This window comes from Myotis lucifugus, unplaced genomic scaffold (assembly GCF_000147115.1).
Source record: "Myotis lucifugus unplaced genomic scaffold, Myoluc2.0 scaffold_57, whole genome shotgun sequence".
NCBI lineage: Eukaryota > Metazoa > Chordata > Mammalia > Chiroptera > Vespertilionidae > Myotis > Myotis lucifugus.
Genome location: NW_005871105.1, coordinates 2,255,139 through 2,275,830, shown reverse-complemented (window position 1 = coordinate 2,275,830; position 20,692 = coordinate 2,255,139). Strand labels below are relative to the sequence as shown.

At 41.2% G+C, this 20,692-nt stretch overlaps 1 protein-coding gene across 1 annotated transcript in view; it reads right to left on the bottom strand.

Moving 5' to 3' along the window:
- SLC35F1 (solute carrier family 35 member F1) overlaps positions 1-20,692 on the bottom strand; it is a 113,647-nt gene that overhangs the window by 44,068 nt on the left and 48,887 nt on the right. The window contains exon 2 of the mRNA XM_023754177.1: positions 8,954-9,081. Within this exon, the coding sequence (XP_023609945.1) occupies positions 8,954-9,081 (128 nt within the window). The remainder of the gene's footprint in view (positions 1-8,953; positions 9,082-20,692) is intronic.

The window sequence follows — 20,692 nt, the reverse complement described above, 5'->3', positions numbered from 1 at the left end:
TTTCCATGTGTTGCCCAAGAGCTCCAAACTGATAAACTGTGTCACGGTGTTGACTGTATGACAGCCATTACCTGGGAAATGTCCTATTTTCAGGATTTAGTAAAAGATTTTCTCCAAACTATTTTTCTTGTTTCCACAGGTAAAGATTTAAATGTGTGAGTTTCATATGTTCCCATGTGCCAGTTCATCAGAACTTCCTACATGTTCAAGTATATTCTCTTTATGTTTTCAGCTTCAGCTCTCAAAGACGAAAGGAAGGAAGGAAGGAAGGAAAGAAGGGAGGGAGGGAAGAAGGGAGGGAGGGAGGGAGAAAGGGACACTGCCATGTGCTGAAAATCTGGGACGGGCACCTAGAAACCCAGGTGACCATGGGAAGATGCCAATAATTAGGAGACACACGTTTTTCAGCTCCGATGCAGTGAAATCCACCCTGGGGGAAAGCAGAAGTCAGAGCACAGGTTCCTTCTGGTGAGCATCATTGGAGTTTTTTGTTTTTCTTAAAATATATTTTTATTTATTTTAGAGAGGAAGGGAGAGGGAGAGGGGGAGGGGAAGAGGGAGGGAGATAGAAACATCAATGCTGAGAGAGAATCATTGATGGCTGCCTCCTGCACGCCTCCCATTAGGGATGAGACCGCAACCTGGGCAAGTGCCCTGACCAGGAATTGAACCACCAGCCTCCTGGTTCATAGGCCAATGCTCAACCACTGAAGAAAACCGGCCAGGCTCATTGGAGTTTTAATCAGGTTTAAAACAAACTCTGATGATCAGCCAACTGGATTCCAAAAGCAGAAAGCAAGGAATGGACATGCCCTCATGTCTGCCATGTACCAGGCACAGTGCTAGGTTCTTATGCTACAGATGAGAAATCGGAGCACTAAAGATAAGAGGTAACTGATTTGAAGTCACGTGGTAGTGTCAGGGCCAGGATATGATCCCCGGTCTGCCACTTGCTTACACAGTGAGCTTAAGCAGCCGAGGTCCAGGTGCGGTGGTCCAGGCCAGGCCAGCCTGAGCTCCAGCTAGCAGGCTCATGGGCTGCCTCTCACCTTGTGAGCACTCCAGGAGAAATGGCAGGCTCTGAGGGTACTGAAGAAATAATTACTGGTTGCCTGCAGTTTTTATATTAGAGGAGGTGAAGGGTATAAGAAAACATATGAGAATTAGAATCGTTTGTTTTTAGTGATGGCTCTCTGACATTGTCACTATCTTGTATTTGGAGAAGTGGTTTCCTTAAGTCAGCCAAGAAACACTAACTTGTATTTTTCTTATTTATGGAATTCATGCACATAAGAACATTAACAATAACACTAAAGAAAGTACAAATTTCAAAACCCATGTTGAAGGAAATGAACATTTTCTGATAAAATATTAATTCTACATCAATTTTGCATTGTTTTGATTCCTCCCAGCATTAAAACAGCGGGAGAAACAACTTCAAAAGCTGAAGGAAAACATCTTGTGCTTCTGGGGGTCTGTTTCTAGGTCTAACTCAACTGAAAAAGGGCAAAATCAAATGTTCATCACCTTGTACTTGTCATTTATTTATTCAGTCAGCAGTTATTTATTAAATGCCTACTGCATGCTCAGCATTGCTACAGGCTCAAGAGATACCAGAGTGAAGAAAACTCTTTGCATGTAGGTGCAAGTGGACAGTGTTCAACACACATATTTCTTCCCTGCAGTTCACAGCCAGTTTCCTTCCCTAAGGACTTGCCCGGCATTGAAGGCTGGTGGAAAACATGGGCCACTGTATGCAATGTTGTTTGCCTACTTGTGACCACATGAGGAGGCAGGTTTTTAAATTCGTACTGATAGGTGGGGAAAACTGGTGGGGGGGGGGGGCGAGAGAGAGAGAGAGAGAGAGAAAACAGACATTTAAGGGCATCTTATTTATAACCTGTCTACAAAGCCATTGGAGCTAATAATCAGCAGGGGAGCAAGTGGCCCTGCTTTACTGGCAATTCATGTTGTCAGTAAAACCTGGGCTTATACACTGCACTGAATGTCTCCTGAGAGTCCTCCCTATGGCTGGAGTCAGTCAGTCCTCCTCTGTAATTCATATTTTGTGTACAGTTCCATTTTACAACCTTTCATACTGTATTATAATTTGTTTGCAGAACCCTCTTCCAGCAAAATAGAGTAATAAAACTTTTTGAAAATTTAATTTTCCCCTTTAAATTATGCCTCGTCCAGCCTTCAACCTGTAAACCTGAGCCTTGAGAAAAAAAAGAGAAGGTCCCTTATAAAACGAAGAGGTCACTGATCAGCTTTCAAACAGAACGCTGACTTTCCTGACTTCTTTACCAAGGAAGGGTCTAGAGCAGTGGTTATCAACCTGTGGGTCATGACCCCTTTGGCGGTCGAACGACCCTTTCACAGGGGTCGCCTAAGACCATCCTGCATATGAGATATTTACATAACAGTAGCAACATTATAGTTATGAAGTAGGAATGAAAATTATTTTATGGTTGGGTCACAAAATGAGGAACTGCATTTAAAGGGCCAGAAGGTTGAGAACCACTGGGCTAGAGCAATGGTAGGCAAACTCATTAGTCAACAGAGCCAAATATCAACAGTACAACCATTGACATTTCTTTTGAGAGCCAAATTTTTTAAACTTAAACTATATAGGTAGGTACATTGTTATTAACTTAATTAGGGTACTCCTAAGGCTTAATGAAGAGCCACACTCAAGGGGCCAAAGAGCCGCATTGGCTCGTGAGCCGCAGTTTGCCGACCATGGGTCTAGAGAGTTAGGTGCATAGAAAGAGAAGAAATTTCTTTAAATTCTGTATTTCCCCTCCAACATCTCAAGACATGATATTGTCAACTACATTGGAGTTTCTTCCAGAATGTGGAAGGTCGCCCCTTCCTCCCTTAGGGCTGAGCCACGAGACCTAGTGCTATGGAGGGAGAATGTGAGACAAGGAATCCATGCAGAGAAGAGGGGGAAAGGACTTATCCCTGAAGGGGCCACATCAGAGGACAACCAGAGGTGAAATGTGGTTAGCAGAGCTCTGTATTCCCCCCTCAGAGCTTCTGTTTGCTGGAAGATGTCCAGAGTCACTCTAAGTGCTCGCAAAGGGGTGCAGGGTGGCTTACCCGGGGCAGGATGGGGGTTTCCACGTGGCAGGAACTACCAAGGTTGGAGACCAAATGCATTCACAGCTGGACACCTGGAGGCCCACAGCATCAACAGGAATCGGGGAGATGGGGTGGGTGGGTGGGTGGCAATTAGCAAGGAGAAGGAGACCATTGCTGGGGCAGAGAGAGCGGCAGAGGCCAGCAGAGTACCAGGCACAGAACGAACAGTAGGTCCACACCCAGCAAGTCGGCCAACTGCCCACACTCAACAGCTGGCCAACTGCCCACAGTGGACAGCAGCCGAAGGTCACCCTAGAGACCCAGGTGCCCTCTCAGAAATGAGTATGGAAGGGAGAACTCTGAGAGGCTAAGCATTTGTCCCAAAGCAACTGAACTTTCCAAAGACAAATTTTAAACGGGAAGAAATGCAGTTTTACACGTAATCGGCCTTTTGCCTTCCACTGCTATTTAGCCAGCTTGAGGATGTTTGAGGGGAGGAAGCTTCACTATGGACATTAGATCAATTATAGGATATAAAGGAGATAGTTGCTTTGAACATCTAAGTCTAGAACAAATGAATCTGTACCCTGGCTATTCCTATAACATGAGCTTCTTGAGAGTTGGGACCGTGTTTTCATCATCCTTACGTCCCCAAAGCATAGTAGATAGAATTAATGCACTTACTGAGAATGAAACTACTAAAGGTCACTTGTGTTGCTTTGCTCAATAACTGGCCATTAGAAGGTCATGTTTTCACTCATTGACTGATTTATTCAAATATTTCATACATTTTGGGCATCTATAGGTACAAGAAGAGGTTGTGAAGGAAACAAAGATGAATTGTTTATGCATTTACTGGAATGTATTCAGTGCTTCTTGTGTACCAAGTACACAGGTCCCACCTTCAAGGACCTTATACACTTGAAGGGGAGAGGAAATATGTAAATAAACAACTATTGGATGAAGTGGAAAGTAACAGTTATCAAGGAAAATGAATATGAAGAAATAAATACTGTCAAGACAGGATCAAATGCATGTTTTCCTGCTTTGCAAGCATGGCTATTCCAAGGGTGGAGCAGTGGTTCCCAAACTTATTTGGCCTACCGCCCCCTTTCCAGAAAAAATATTACTCAGCCCCTGGAAATTATTTTTTTTTAAATTTTAATAGCAGTTACTCATCGCCCCCAAATGCACCTGTGGCCATCACCGCCCCCCTGGATCGCTACAGCGCCCACCGGGGGCGGTAGTGCCCACTTTGGGAATCACTGGGGTGGAGGAAGGAGGAGAGAGAGATGCTTTGCTTGCTTTCCAGTGGCTGTACCTGATGGTGTCTGGGAACCAGCCCATCGGCCCAGAGTCAGTGGCGCTAGAAATTGGAGCTTTCTGTGGAAAGGAGTTCTACAGAACATGCGTAAAAGGGATGGGCATAGTAATGGAACTAAGGAGACATTGAAGATGATTTTAGTGTGTTCTTCTGAGGATGGGCAAGGGTCTATAAATCAGGACAAAAGGCTGGCAGAAAACTGTGCAACATCCAATCAAATACTTATATTTGAAATGATACATATTTAAGTTATTATCACAATCATGAGAATAGGAAGTCGAAATCTAAGGAATCTGAACAATTCAAAATATCATGTTCCCTTTATGGGTCAGAACTTTGCTTTTGAAAGCTTTGCCTTTAAATGGACTTTAAAAGATCTGTTGAATAATCATTAAACTGCCACAGTCCTGCACCAGGAACAGGTAAAATTAGTAAGGATAAAGAAGAAAACATAGTCTTAAAAGCTGAGCTCATAATCATAAACTCATGCCCATGGGACCTGGTTCTACTGTATATAGGTATGCTTTCTCTCTGGGCTCATCCATTGAGGTGGAAATTCAAGTTGGCTACAAATAACATCTGCTTGGTGACTTTCTCTCCTGTGTCGTAACTTCTTGGCCCTGGGACCACAGTTACATGAATCCTGAGGGTAGGGGTACCTCTCTCCTGTGTCTTCACTGACCTGAATACATACTTTTGTTTTAAATCACACTACTATATTGTATTCTAATTGTTCATGTAGCTGTCTATCATTCCACAACAGGGTCCAGGTCTGATCAGTAGTTGCGTCCCTAGCACTTAGCCATAGCATTGGCATTTTTCAATCAGTGAAGGAATCTGTATGCCAAGTCTACTCACGTGGCTTAAACTTGAGAGACACATCAGAAGGTACCCAGCTTTTCTCTGTACCTGGTGCAACTTAATCCTAAGCCTACCTGAAATTCAGAGTGGACCCAGGAAGACCTGAGAGTTACATAAAGCAACAAGACAAGCTGTTGCATGTGTATGGTGTAGTATGTGAATGTTATGCATGTGCTTTGCACGTGTGTGTCAGGTAGAATTAGTCTCAGGGTTGGATATCTCACTGCACGTTGGCTTTCATTTGGCTAAGATGCCAAAGTCAGACAGTGTGGCCGAAGGAAAAGAATTAGGGTTAGAGGGATTTCTTTCTTCTCCTTTGTCCCTGATGGAAACTGCCCGAATGATGGGAAGACACTGAAATATCCATTGTGAGAAGGAGGGGAAGTGTTAGCAGTACAGACCCTTCAGTATGGTTTTTAGCAAGAGTACTGGGAATTGTTTCCAATGTGAGTGCATTTTAATTACCAAACTACCATGTTGGAAGAGACCTGGTTTCTTCTTACTTCACTCGTTTCATCTATTTGCATTTTCATACTACATGGCTGGAGAAAGACGAATAATCTTTGACAAGAAGTCATAAAGCTGCTATTTCTACTGAAATGGTTTATAAAGCACAGTTATAAAAATAGTATAGCTTTTAGAATTTAACCAAATGCCATTGCTAATCTGCCTCAAAATTATAGGCACAATCTATTTATTCTGTACAAGGGATAGAAACCCACAAATGTGTCTTTAAAATAAAATCCTTATAAATTCAACATCATGGTGTTACCACCCCTCTTTTTACTTTCTAATAAAGAAAACAGCTGGGTTTCTTCACTTCAATGTCTCTCTGTATTATATTTTCCTTGAATAAATGTTATTGCTTTTGCCATTGTTAGCTTTAGCTTTTGACTATAATGGCAAAGTTAAAATATATTTTTTTCCAAATGATGTTCAATATTATTTGCTATTAAGGAAATGCAAAGTAAAACTACAATGAGCCTGGCTGGCATGGCTCAGTGGTTGAGCGTTGACCTATCAACCAGGAAGTCATGTTTTGACTCCCGGTCAGGGCACATGCCCAGGTTACAGGCTCATCCCCAGTGGGGAGCATGCAGGAGGCAGCCAATCAATGATTCTCTCTCATCATTGATGTTTCTATCTCTCTCTACCTTTCCCCTCCTCTCTGAAATCAATAAATCTATATTTAAAAAAACACAATGAAATATCACTACACACCTTTTAGGATGGCTAAAATAAAAACACCTCCAAATGCTGGTGAGGATGAAGAGCAACAGATCTCTCATACATTGCTGGTGAGAATGTAAAGTGGTATAGCAACTCTAGAAAGTTGTTTGACAGTTTCTAAAACCAAACAGCAGCTTTCTATATAATCCAGAAGTTGCACTTTTGAGCATTTATCCCAGAGAAATGAAATCTTATGTTAACGCATGAATGTTCACAGCAGCTTTATTTGTAAAAGCCCAAAGCTGGAAACAACCCAGATGTTTAAACAGGTGACGGTTAAACAAACTTGGTATATCAATACCATGGAGGAATACTACTCAGTAATAAAGAGGAACAAACTGTTGATACTTGCAACAATTTGGATGGACTTGAGGGCATTATGCTTGGTGAAAAAGCCAATCTCCAAAGGTTAAATATTGTACGATTTTGTTTTATATATTATTCCCCAGTTGACAAAATTATATAAATGGAGAATAGATCAGTAGTTGGGCAGCTGAGAGGAATGAGAGGAATGAAACTGGTGTGACTTCATAGGGTACCACAGGGAGTTCCTTTGTGGTGATGGGACAGGGCTGTGTCCTGACTGTGGCAGTCGTTACACAAACCCACACAGGCACACCTCAGAGACACTGGGGCTTCAGTTCTAGGCCACTGCAATAAAGCCAACATCACAATAAAACAAGTCACACGGATTTTTTGGTTTCTCAGTGCATGTAGAAGTTATGTTTTATACCCCCTACTGGGGATTGAACCACAACCTGGGCATGTGCCTCAAAATATGGGAAATCAATGCAATTTAATCAACTTCTTTTAAACATTTATTGAATACCTAGTCTGTGCTGGTTTTTCTACTAGCTACTAGAGATTCCAAGGTGGACAAGACATCATCCCTGCTGTGAAAGAACTCAGAGTTTGGTGGAGTAGATGGGAACAGTGGAACATCATTCTTAGGTAAGACAGGTTGTGGCAGCAGCTGAAAAACAAAGTGCCATGGAAGCACAGAAGAGAGTGTTGCCATCGTGGGGTTCATCAAAGTGAGGGGGGCGCTAAGCTGTGTGTGGCAGCATCGTGGTTGTTCTCCCAGCACCCGTCCACAGCCCCTCTCTCTCAGATATGTGACTGATCCAACCCTGACTCAGGAGTGAATGCTGATTGTTGAGCCTGTGATGCCCAACCAGAGATGGTACCTCTCTGCTAGAGGGCATTTGGAAATCATGGGAACACTTCTGGTTGGTACAAAGTCTAAAAAAAATGCTACTGGCATTCAGTGGCCAGAGGCTAGGAATGTTAAATGATCACTAAAATAGGAAAGGGACCCACATCATAATAAAATGATCCCATCCAGATTGTCAGCAGTACTCCCATTGAGAAGTATTTGTCTAAACCAATCCGAAAAATCTCATCCTTTATTAGTTCAGATTTATGCCAATTAGCTCACAGTAGCAATCCCCTGTCATCAGTGTGGTCCAATCAGAATAAAGCTCTGGACTTTTCTTCGATGGCTGTAGGTAAGCAATCTTTCTGTCTCTCATTGGGCATGCAGGAAGAGCATGTGGCCCCATCTAACTGGTGTTTAGATAGCTTCCTATTCGATCTATAGAATCTAAATTTATTCAGGTGGTTTGTTTGCTGGTTTCTCCATTTTTGTCATTGTTGTTTCTAAGAAAATTATTAGGATGGCAGAAATACTGTTGAGGTATCAAATCTAAGTAAAACCTAATATGTGAACAATGTTTTGTTTCATCCTGGAACTTTGGAATCTATACAAATTCAAAATGTTGCCATTAAAAGAGAAATAAGGATGAAACAAAAATAGTTAAGCTTATTATTTAAGATATAATGAGGGATATTGGTGATGTTTTGTGAGAGCCTAAATTAATCTTGCAATTGTGTATGTGCATGTGTGTCTGTGTACATACATGCATAAAAGAAGAAGAGAGAGAGGAAGAAAGGATACAGTTTCATGGATAACACATTTTAAGAATTTAAATCTTGTCCCTTTAGGAAAAATTCTGTCCTTTCAGGTTACAAAATCTTCACATCAAAGAAAGTTAAAACAAAAATTATTAAGCATTTTGATTACTTAATAAGAGTCCATGAACATATTCTGCAATGTTGTGAGTTGTGACTGAAATAGATTTATTTTATGCTTATGAATAATACTTCTCCTACTGACATAAAATTAGTTGGCAGTATTCATAGCTACAAATTATTTTCCTACATTGTCAATGATTACCATGGTGTATTAAGAAAGAAGAGGAAAAAGATGTCCAGTTACCCTTGACTTAAGAAAAATAAGACATAGAAATAAAGTTTAAATTAACTTTCATACAACCAATTTCCCTCCTGTTGCAAAACTTACAGAGTAATATTCAGATTCCTAAGTGACTAAACTGAAATCAAATGACATCTGGAAATTAAGGAGGCTGCGAAGGGAAGAGAGGTCAGTACCTGGATACTGGTCAGAGTCGTGTACTGGTAGGCCTTGACCACCAGGTAATTCGCCTCCAGGTCGATGAGTCCCAGCATCATATATTTCCACCATCTTCGTCGTAAAATTGCCAGGAGGTTTTCTTCTCCTGTGTTACAAAATGGAGAAGAAATGGGTTAGGTTCTAAACACATAATTAACTATTTAGAAGGATTCTAAAATACTGTAATATTATAGTTTAACCATGCCTTCTCAAATATTTAATTAAACAAATGCGTCAAAGGCTGACATGTTTTTACTTAGCTAATAGTCTTCACCATAGAGTCAGTCCTTCAAATTGGTTTCTAGGCCAGAATAAGACTGGGAAAGTTTTTAGTCCCCCATGCAAAACATTTTCTCAGGGACATTTGAAGAAAAAAAATTACATCATATTAAAAGAAAAGAAAAGGTGGGCTAGGAAGGCTTCATAAACACACAAAGTCCAAATCATCCGAAACTTCAGGACTGTGGTAAAATAGAAATGGAAAGAGGGTAGCCCGATGGACAAAAGGTTGGCAGCAAGTCTGTAGTTAGGCTCCGAGATGCCATCCTGAGTGCTGGTTCAGCTTTGAAAATGACACACTTTGAAATTACACTCCAGTGGTGTGTGTGATGGGAAGAGACAGGAAGATGGAGCTCAGATGGACGAGTGCCATAAGACCATTGTCTTAATACTGTCAGCAACTGTAATCTTCACCACCTTGCCTCTTAAACTGATAGCATCAGAACAGATTTTAAATACCTTAGTTCTTTATCCTTATTTTTACATATTTCAGGCTTGAAATAAACCTTATTTCTCAAGGGGCAGTCAATAGCTCTCTGCAGCTAACCTGTGAGGTCTTCCTAGAGGATGTGGAATATGCAGAAACGCTAAGTGAATGGTGACTAAGTGCCTCTGGTTCAAGGCTTCTCATTAAGCTGCAGCCAAATTGTCAGCCATGAATGCAGTCTCATCTGAAGGATTGGTTAGGGACTGGGAGAGGGAGGGAGGGAGGGAAGAGGGGAGAGAGAGAGAGAGAGAGAGAGAGAGAGAGAGAGAGAGAGAGCTCAAGAAGGAAACCTTGTTCCTCTTATAACCCAATATCAGAAATGACACTTCTACTGTATTTTTTATTTACTTTTCTTTCCTTTTTTTCTGTTTTATTATTTTATTTTTCAATTACAGTTTGCTTTCAACATTATTTTGTATTAGTTTCAGGTTGCAGCATAGTGGACAAATGTTCATATAGGTTATAAAGTGTTCACTCAGATCATTTAAGAGCCCACCTGGCACCATAGATAGTTATTACAATATTGTTGACTATATTCCCTGTGCTTTAACTTACATCCTCATGCCTATTTTGTAACTACCAATTACTACGTCTTAATCCCTTCACCTTTTCACTCAACCCTAAATACTCTTCCCTTCTAGAATCCATCAGTCTGTTCTCTGTGTCTATAAGTCTATTTCTATTTTGTTTGTTCATTTATTTTGTAATTTATCACATATAAGTGATGTCATGTGTTACTTATCTTTCTATGTCTGGATTATTTCACTTAGCATAATACCCTCTAGGTCCATCCATGCTGTCCCAAATGGAAAGATTTAATTCTTTTTTTTTTTTATAGCTGAGTAATATTCCATTGTATATATGTATCACATTTTTAGGCACTCATCTATTGATAGGCACTTGGGTTGCTTCCATATCTTGGCTATTATAAGTAATGCTACAATGAACATGGAGGCATATATTCTTTCAAACTAGTGTTTTGGGTTTCTTTGGATATATACCCAGAAGTGGAATTGCTGGGTCATAAGACAGTTTTTTGAGGAAACTCCACACCGTTTTCCACAGTGGTTGTCCCAATCTGCATTCCCACCAATGGTGCACAAGGGTTTCCTTTTCTCCACATCCTCGCCAACACTTGTTTGGTGATTTATTGATGATAACTTTTCTGACAGGTGTGAAATGGTATCTCATTGTGGTTTTAATTTGCATTTTTTTTGATGATCAGAGATGTTGAATATCTTTGCATGTGTCTATTGGACACTTCTACAGTATTCTATTTTTTATTTTTTTAGAGAGAGTGAGAGGAAAGAATGAGAGAGACAGAGAGAGAAATATCTATGTGAGAGAGACACATGGATTGGTTGCCTCCCACAAGCACCCAGCGGGACTGGGGATTGAGCCTGCAGCCAAGGTACATACCTGCCCTTGACCTGAATTGAACCCATGACCCTTCAGTCTGAGGGCTGACACTCTAATCACTCAGAAAAATGGGCTAGGACTACAGTATTCTATGTTTTAGAAGAATCTATTGGTCCAGCTCACACTCCAGGGAGAGAATTTCATCAGGATGTGACTACTAGGAGGCAGGGATCATTAGAGGCCAGCTTACAGCTGGCTATCTAGTGCCACACACTTTCAGCGCTATAGCTGTGCTTTAGCTGGTCAACCACATGGAGACTTGTGAAAAAGAAGCTTTCCAGCTACATAGAGAAAGTCAGAGGGAGTTGTGACTAGTTGGCAACAAGGAGCAAGAGGTCTCTTCACCTTTGGTAGCTAACCCAGTTTTCTGGCCACATTTTGGATGTGATACCTCCTATCTTTTGCTCCAAGCACACTAAAGATCTTTTTGTTTCAGTGAATTGCTATCTCTTGTTCATCCTTCAAAGTTTAGCTATTCTCTGATATTTGCCTGATACCATTCCCCAGCTAGGCCACTTTGTATAGTCCTGTTACATGATTTACAGGATTGTGACTATTTAGAAATTGTCTCTTCACTAAACTGGGAGTTTTTGAATGGTAAGACTAGATTAATCTAGCTAAGGGTTTTGGAATAAATAATAATTGACTTGAAAAACATGTGAAGTACTACCTTTCTGAATATGTCAAGAGCCAGTTCTAGAATATGAGTCACATTTATTACTGTTCTGCACTTAAATGTATAAGGGGGATATGATCCCCAAGGTCATTTCTTTATAGCCAGCTCACTTTGGCAATGCCCTTGCACAGCATTTCTGCCTTTTTCACTTGCCTACACATTTGCTAAATCAACACACCTCTCAGGATTTATCTTGGAAATTAGTGATTTTCAACTTGGCTGAATAGTCACATCTTCTTGAGAGATTTTTTAAAAATCCCAACACCAGCTACCAGCCCCCAGAAATTCTGATTTACTTGGTTTTGGATGGGGACCTGGGCATTGGGCTGATGATCAACTCTAAGATGTTCAGATGGTTGACATTCCATGGCCATCCTCAGGATCACTTGAGCTAGGAATTCCAAAATAATACAATACCAGGGTAGTAAAGGCTCTTCATACCAAAGTAATAGCCCAAACATTTGACCCAAAGGATGCTTTCTTTATCTTGTCTCTGGGCTTTTCCATGTGCTAATTCCTCTGCTTGCACTATTCTTCCTCCAGTCTCCAAATGAAGAATCAACCACCACGAAGCCTTCCTCGAATTCTCACCTTGATCATCCTAGACTGGGTTAGGTTTCCCTATAATGTGCTCCTGTAACACCCTTTGCAAATCTCACAAATAGTATTTATTTCACTGTATTATAATGACCTGTTTTCTTGACTCTAATACTCATTAGATTACTAACAATTTAAAGAGAGTTGCATTGTCTTGGTTATCACTTTATCTTTAGGAGCCAACTGTACATAGTGAGCAGCTAATACATAATATAGAAGGTATAAATAAATTTCATGTTTAATGATCTTAGCAATGCTAAGTAGCATTGAAATCAAGGTATTTATAATATATCTACCATAAAGATTCACGTTACAGACAATGAAAATTGTTTTCTAGTTAGAATGTCAGATATTTCTGACAACATTAATTTGGTGACCATTTCACACTATACATAGGGCATAAAAAGGTTGATGGCATATTTAACCACAAAGCTGTCATGCTATAGTCACGGGTCATTGTCCCAGTTAATTTACACAATCAATAGAGGATTGTCAGACTCGGAGCACACCAGCCACATCTCAATATACAACACTGAAAATCTGGGTCATGGTCTGTTTGTTCCACCAATCAATAACATATTCAAAGCATAATTCATTACACAGATTCACAGGAATGATTAGTTGCCTTGCTGTTTTGCTGAAGAAGTTTTCAAAGCAAAACACCCTAAATAAATGTTTCCATATTATTTAATTTGAAGCACCTAAAAACATATAACACACTTGATTAGCAGATTTATTCAGGATGGTGAGAGAGCTTTTTTTATTTTTGGTTGAACAAAAATGCAAGCTTTAAAAGGACTGCTTAGGGATTTATCTAAATGACTCTATTAACACTGATGTACAACAGGCCATTAAAATTCTTTCTAGAATAATGAAAATGCATTCTTTAAAGTCCTTGTGCCAAAGTGCTCCATAAACCTCATGAAATAGGGACATCTATAAGAATTACCAGCACAAATCAATGATTCTCTCTCATCAATGTTTCTATCTCTCTCCCTCTTCCTTTCCTCTCTGAAATCAATAAAAATATATTTAAAAACAAAAAGAAAAGAAAGAAATACCAGCACAATTGGTGGCATGTTAATGTTTTATAAATTTTATTTTTTTTTATTTATTTTTTTATTTTTTGCTAAAAGTATTACAAAGGGTATTACATAAGTGTCCTTTTTTCCCCCCCACCCTTGACAAACCCCTGCCCTCCCTTACCCCCCAGTGTCTTATGTCCATTAGTTATGCTTATATGGATGCATACAAGTCCTTCGGTTGATCTCTTACTAGAATGAGTAATAAAATCCATGGTAGAAACTTTAGAATTATAGTTTGGCATTTAGATAAATTCTGTTAATTATTATTTTTATTATCAATATGTTCAAATATAAATGAAAAGATTAGAGAATAATGTCATAGAGTAACCTCTAACCTGATTTAATAAATGTTAACATTTTGCCATGTTTGCTTCATATATATATTTTTTTGAGACAGAAAATGTTAGATGAAATTGAAGCCCCTTACCCCATTATGCTCCTGCCAGATTCCAATCCCTTCCATCCTTCCTCAAATACCATCTTGATATTGCGTATTTTTCATTTTTATGTTTATTTTTTTAACCCTCACCTGAAGATATGTTTTTTATTTTTATTGATTTGAGAGAGAGAGGAAGAGAGAGAAGTGAAAGAGAAACATCTATTAATTACCTTCTGTCTGTGCCCCAAAAGGGGATCAAATCTGCAACCCAAGTGTGTGCCCTGACTGGGAATTGAACCGGAAACCTTTTGATGCACAAGATAATGCTCAAACAACTGAGCCACTCCAGCCAGGCAGTCATTTATTTCAAACAATGTATATTTTCACGTTTTATGAATATGTCACAATTTATCCAGTCTCCCACTGATAAGCATCTAAGTTCTTACCAATTTTTCTTTATCAGGTACAGTGCAGCAGAGAACATCCTTGTGCATGTGTATCCCTATAATTGATATAGAGTTTTATATTTTTTTCATTCTCTTTTTAAAGGACTATGGATTATACAAGTAGTCACAAATGTAGCCTGTGTAATAAAAGCCTAATATGCAAAGTGTCAGGTCGTCTGTTCAACCAATCAAAGCATAACATGCTAAATGATATGCTAAGGCTGCCCAACTGCTTGCTATGATGTGCACTGACCACCAGAAGGCAGACAGTTGACCAGTTGACCAGTCATTATGATGTGCACTGACCACCAGGGGGCAGATGCTCCGACAGGTAGTTTAGCTGGCTGCTGGGGTCCGGCCGATTGGGACTGAGCAAGACGGGCCAGACATGCCCTGGAGCCCTCCCATGGTCCCTTCCAGGCTGGCAACCTCCTGCATCCCTCCCTGGCTCTGATCGTGCACTGGTGGGGTCCCTCGGCCTGGCCTGTGCCCTCTTACATTTGGCCCGATGGCGGAACGACCGGTCGCTATGAGGCACACTGACCACCAGGAGGCAGACACTCAATGCAGGAGCTGCCCCCTGGTGGTCAGTGCACTCCCACAGGGGGAGCACTGCTCAGCCAGAAGCTGGGCTCACAGCTGGTGAGCACAGTGGTGGTGGCGGGAGCCTCTTCCACCTCTGCAGCAGTGCTAAGGATGTCAATTGGACATCCCCCGAGGGCTCCTGGACTGTGAGAGGGCACAGGCTGGGCTGAGGGACACCGCCCCCCCCCCACCAGTGCACAAATTTTGTGCACTGGGCCTCTAGTAAAACATAATTAAAATTTAAAATTTTTTAATTTGAATTAACAGTATTCCAGCACAATAACTACCTCAATAATTGAGAACAGAGGGTGAAATCACTGATACTCTCATGTAATTTATATCTAATTTTACTAAGCATCACCAGAATGATCAAATTTGTTTTTGAAATTTTGTAATAGATACTTATATGCTTTACAAACATTAACTATATGCTTTACAAACATTAACTATATGCTTTACAAACATTAACTTACCTAATTCTCATAATAACCCTATATAGTAGATACTGCTATTAACCTTATTTACAGATGACGAGACTGAGGCCTGGAGGAGTTAAATAACTTTCCCAAAAAGGTCATACAGATTAAGTCAGGATTTGAACTCATGACAGTCGAGCACTAGGCTTCATACTCAGTATTGAACTATTTTGCCTCACTGTTTTATAGATGTGTCATTGTACTCAGGGGTCATGAATTTTTCATTAAAGAATCATTCATGAACTGTCAGTCCAAACTCACCTGCAGGGTGCTCCCCTGCCAACTCCAAGGAGCACCCCTAACTGAAGCCAATGTGGATGGTGCCCCCTGGAGTTTCCATCACCCCAGTCTTGCAGATGTGCGTACACCCCTGAATTGGCTTAGGGATGAGGATGTGCCCCATCACCATCAGTCTGGTAACACAGATTTGATCTAAGGCCATGACAGTTTCCCCTGTGAAATGTTAAATAAGGCTTTAAATCAATTTTATGGCTTAAAAACATCTAATCTCAAGAATGACTGTTATATGCTGTACTACTTGCTGAAGCCCAGGGCATCACAACAATAGTTACACATTAGGTGGGGTGAGAATGGTGGTTAATAGATGAGTGAAGGAAGAGGAAATGTATGTATAAAGACTGGAACATGGCCCACATTCACAACAGTGACTGGAAGACAGAGGAGCCTTGATTCACAGTATTCTCCTTCACCCCCGTGGTAGTGTAAGCAGAGAATAAAATTACTGCAAGACAGCATCCGAGGTGAATTCAGCTGAGGGAACAAGAGGCTGCATTGTTCTTGGGACCGCATTTTCATTAAGGGCTCTCGCGGGTGGTGTGACCCCTCATGGTGTTTTTATGCGAGAACAGAGCCCGGCACGCATTGCACAGAGAGTCTGCCGCGAGAGCAAGGCCCCTGCACAGAGGGCGAGACCCTCACTTGAAGAGACACTTCCTTGGCTCACAATTGGAAGCCATAATGCCATCTTTCTTTACCAGGACACCAAAGGGGAGTGTTTAAGTAGTAATCAGTGGGTAAGACGAAGAAAGAAGACATGATGGAGGTTTTAATTACTTGCCTTTAAAAGCTGAAACTTAAATGTAGAATGCAACCAAGTCTCTTTCGTTAGAGAAGTGAACAAAATAAACGCACTAACAGGGAAATGAAAGTGTCAACTGTTCACAAAAAGGACAGCAGCCAATTGCACTTCATGATGTGAACCTGAGTGTGGATGAAATACAAAAAAGGTAAAGAATGAAGGTTAACTTCCATTTCGTATCTTTCATTCAGAGCCTGACAGGGAGAGTAGGAGGACCATACAGACGAGGCATATGCACAGCCACCAGCGCACACTAGCATGCCATGTGCGACAGACACGGCCTAAGGAAGCCCAGGAGAGCGAACTTTCTCAATCGCCTTTTAGGGCTTCGGCCACAGGTCCTCTGTCTCTTACTCTGGTGAGTTATGCGGAATCACCCTGTGGCCAGATACAACATTTGCCCAGCTGAGAGGCAGGCTGAGAGGCCTCTTCCTTGAAGCCACTCCCCTGGTCCAGACCCCATCTTTGTCTGCTGGATCTCCCCACTCGATCTGGGAGTGGAGGCCACGGGAACACAGTCCTCCTTCCTGAGCCTAAACCCGAACTGGCTTTGTGCCCTGAGACTCCAGTCCTGCTGGGCCTTCCCAGGCGGGGGCTCCTGAGGAGGTGCTCCTAAGGTCCCTCTTATCACACAAGCTGCATATGCCGGGCAGGCAAGACATGAGAGAGGAAACTCCACTGAAAGGTCCAAGGAAAGCAGAGAAGAGACTTTGCCTCAGTTCCATTTTGTTCCCTTCACACCACTCTCCTTCATGCCCCACCTACCCTGCCGTACCTCCTCCAAATGTCACCTTCCTCTGAGGCCTCCCAAGTCCTCTCCATCCTGCCCAGTCCCCCTCTGCACTTACTTCTTTTTGACATACTCTCTCTGCCCGGCACAGTGATTCAGACAAATTACTTACTCAACGTAAGACGGCGTTATTAAGGTGTGAAAGCTGCATAACACCTTTTAAATCTGCTCAGTCATCTGCATGATTTCCAGAAATGCCTCGTAAGGGTTGGGAAAGATATATAAAAACAACTAAAAATGAATCCTAATCACATAGAGGCCTGGTAGCTATTCCTTTAAGCTGGATATTAGAGAAAAAACTTAAGTATAGATATGATTGCATACAAGATGGGTTTCTTATCAGTAAGCTTAATTTATTTCTTTCCAACTTAGATTTTGGGGGATTGATAATTAAAATGCAACATCTTAGCTTTAATTATAGACTCAATCTATTATTTCTTTTGAAGCAAAACATCTCCACATTTCAAATAAAATGTGAAAATTATAAAGTTTCAACATATGTTACCATTTTCAACATGAACCAAGTCACTTAAGTCTTAGAAACCTTTTCTTTCTGTTTTTTTTAAGCTGTCATCTATTATAAAGCTAAGGTATTTGATTTTATGTGGCACATTTATATTGTACACCTTTCTAAAATACCCAGATTTCTTGTGGTCTTAATGTGTCTTAAGAGAGAAAGCACAATTGCTAACATTTTTCTTCTTCATATAAATATAGAAATTGATAGTGAGTTTGTTCAATTTTGTCATACAGGCAGTTAAAACGTATAGATAGCTAAACAAATAAGAAGATGGATATCTAAAAATCCATATTAGAAAACTTCATACTAAATGTTATTAAATGTTGTTGACCAATACCTGCTTGCATGGGCTCCACTACCTCTTAATGAAAATAGATGCCCTCGCCGGTTTGGCTCACTGGATAGAGCGTCAGCCTGGTGACTGAAGAGTCCCGGGTTCGATTCCTGTCAAGGACATGTACCTTGGTTGCAGGCACATCCCCAGTAGGGGGTGTGCAGGAGGCAGCTGATCGATGTTTCTCTCTCATCGATGTTTCTAACTCTCTATCCCTCTCCCCTCCTCTCTGTAAAAAAATCAATAAAATATGTTTAAAAAAAAAAAGAAAAGAAAATAGAGCATGAGGTATAAACAAGTGCCTTAAACAAATCCCACCCAAAATTTTAAAACTAGGCATATAGTTCAGTGCATCCATTTTATATTCTTAGAAAGGCTACCTTATAAAAGAATAAACCTGCTAAAATGACTAAACACTGTCACTATCCATAACTGAAAGGAGAACCTGAAAATCTTAAAAATGTTACCTTGTTGTGTGATGAAACACAAACTAACACTCTGCCCCCTATTTCGAGTTGTAGTAGACATATTTATTTATACTAGCCTCTAAAAACTAAGATTTAAGCCATCGAAACTGAGCACATCTTCCTCCCCCAAACTCTCGTCCAGTTTGTGCCACCACCCCACGGGGACCACTTTGCCTTTGTTGTATCTTTTACAATGATCTGTATGTGCAGGTCCTTGCTCTGAAAAGTCTCACAAGAGTTCCCTTTTATTGATTTGGGTAGTAGTCTGCCAGTCTGGGTCTTTGCCTTGGGGCTGCTGGTCTGCCCAACTCTAGGAGCTGATCTTCCCAGAGAAGACAAGAATGGTGCCCTGGAGGGCTGTGCATGTGACAGCCACGCCTTCCCTTTGGCAGGATAACGTGGGAGGGCCCTGGAGCCACTGGCTCTAACGCAGGCCCTTCCATGCACTGGGTGTATGATGCTGCTGTCAGCTTAGTCCCCATAAAACTCAATTTTCTTCATCTACACGTTGGAACAACTCGGTGGGCCTGCCTCCCAGAGTGCTCATGAGGATTAACTATTTAGAAAGTGCTTGACAGGGTGCCTGGCAAGAAGCCCTTGTTAGTAGCTCTCCTGATTTGTATCACAGTTGGTCTTTTCTCATGCCAAACTTCCTATGTAATGTAGCCATGTAGGAAAGAATTTAACCTTGCCCAGAAAGAGGTCTGGGATTTGTCCTCGGTTAAAACCATGACGTCAGGTAGGGGGCTGGCCACCCCAGGAAGACCAACAGTGTGATGTAGAGTCATGCCCCGAGGATGGAGACTGCGACCAGCCAAGTGGGCAATCAGTCATGGATACGTAATGGAGCCCCAATAATAACCCCAAACACAGAATACCGAGTACGCTTCTCTGGTTGGCAATATTTTGTCCGCATTGTCCCATATTATGCTGGGAAAGTGACACATCCTCACTCCACAGGTGGACGACAGTGGAAGCTCTGGACTTGGACTTCTCCTGGCTTCTGCTCTATGTGCTCCTTCCCTGAGTTACTTCTAATCTGTGTCCTTTCCCTGTAATAACTGTAACCATGAGTATAGATGTTTTCAGGGAGTTCTGTGAGTACTAGCAAATTATTGAACTTGAGGGTGGTTTTAGGGGGCCCAAGCCCAAACTTGCAATCTCAGGTGGCCTTGTGTGGGCTCTAAACTTTCCTCATGTAGCCTACATTCTTTCAATTGGTTTGTCCCTAAACCTTTGCAGTAGTTTTCCTCAAAATGTGTCCCTCTTTTTTGTTTTTTGTTTGTTTGTTTGTTAATCCTCCCCCGAGGATATTTTTCCATTGACTTTTAGAGAGAGTGGAGGGCAAGGGAGAGACAGAGAGAGAGAGAAACATCGATCTGAGACAGACACATCAATTGGTTGCTTCCTGCACATGTCCCGACCACAGACCAGGGCCGGGGATAGAGCCTGCAATGGAGGTATGTGTCCTTGGCCCAAATGGAACCTAAGACCCTTCAGTCCGCGGGCCGGCGCTCTACCCACTGTGACAAACCAACTAGGCTGTATGTGTCCCTCTGTTGCTCAACAATTTGAGTGCATACACATTGGGCATATCTCAGAATAGCCAGGCCCCAGCATTCTCCAGGTCTGAATTCAGTTTAGTCTCTTTCTAGGTGATTTTAAGCAATGTATGCAATTATTTGCTATCTTGAAAGAGTGTAAAAACTTCGTGCTTTAAACTTTTTATCATTATAAACATATCACAATGGGAAAAACTGCTCACTCACTCAAAATGGTTAATGATAGGGTGGCTGCGTGGGTGGGGTGGGGGGGGCGCGATGCTTTGATTTGAATTTATTCAAAGCAATCATAATGAAACTCCGTACTAATAGAAATCTCTCTATTATCCTGGTGTGAGCCTGCTGAGAGGAAAATGTATTTGTCCTTTTTAATGACAAGACTATTTTCTTTTGCTTCATCCCATTTTGTGAAAAGTGACCCTACATGCCTTTTGGAGGTTTCCTTTAATTGGCTCTGATGCCTCCTGACATTAGCAGATGAATCTGTCAGTTTTGTAAATTTTGTTTTGAACAAAG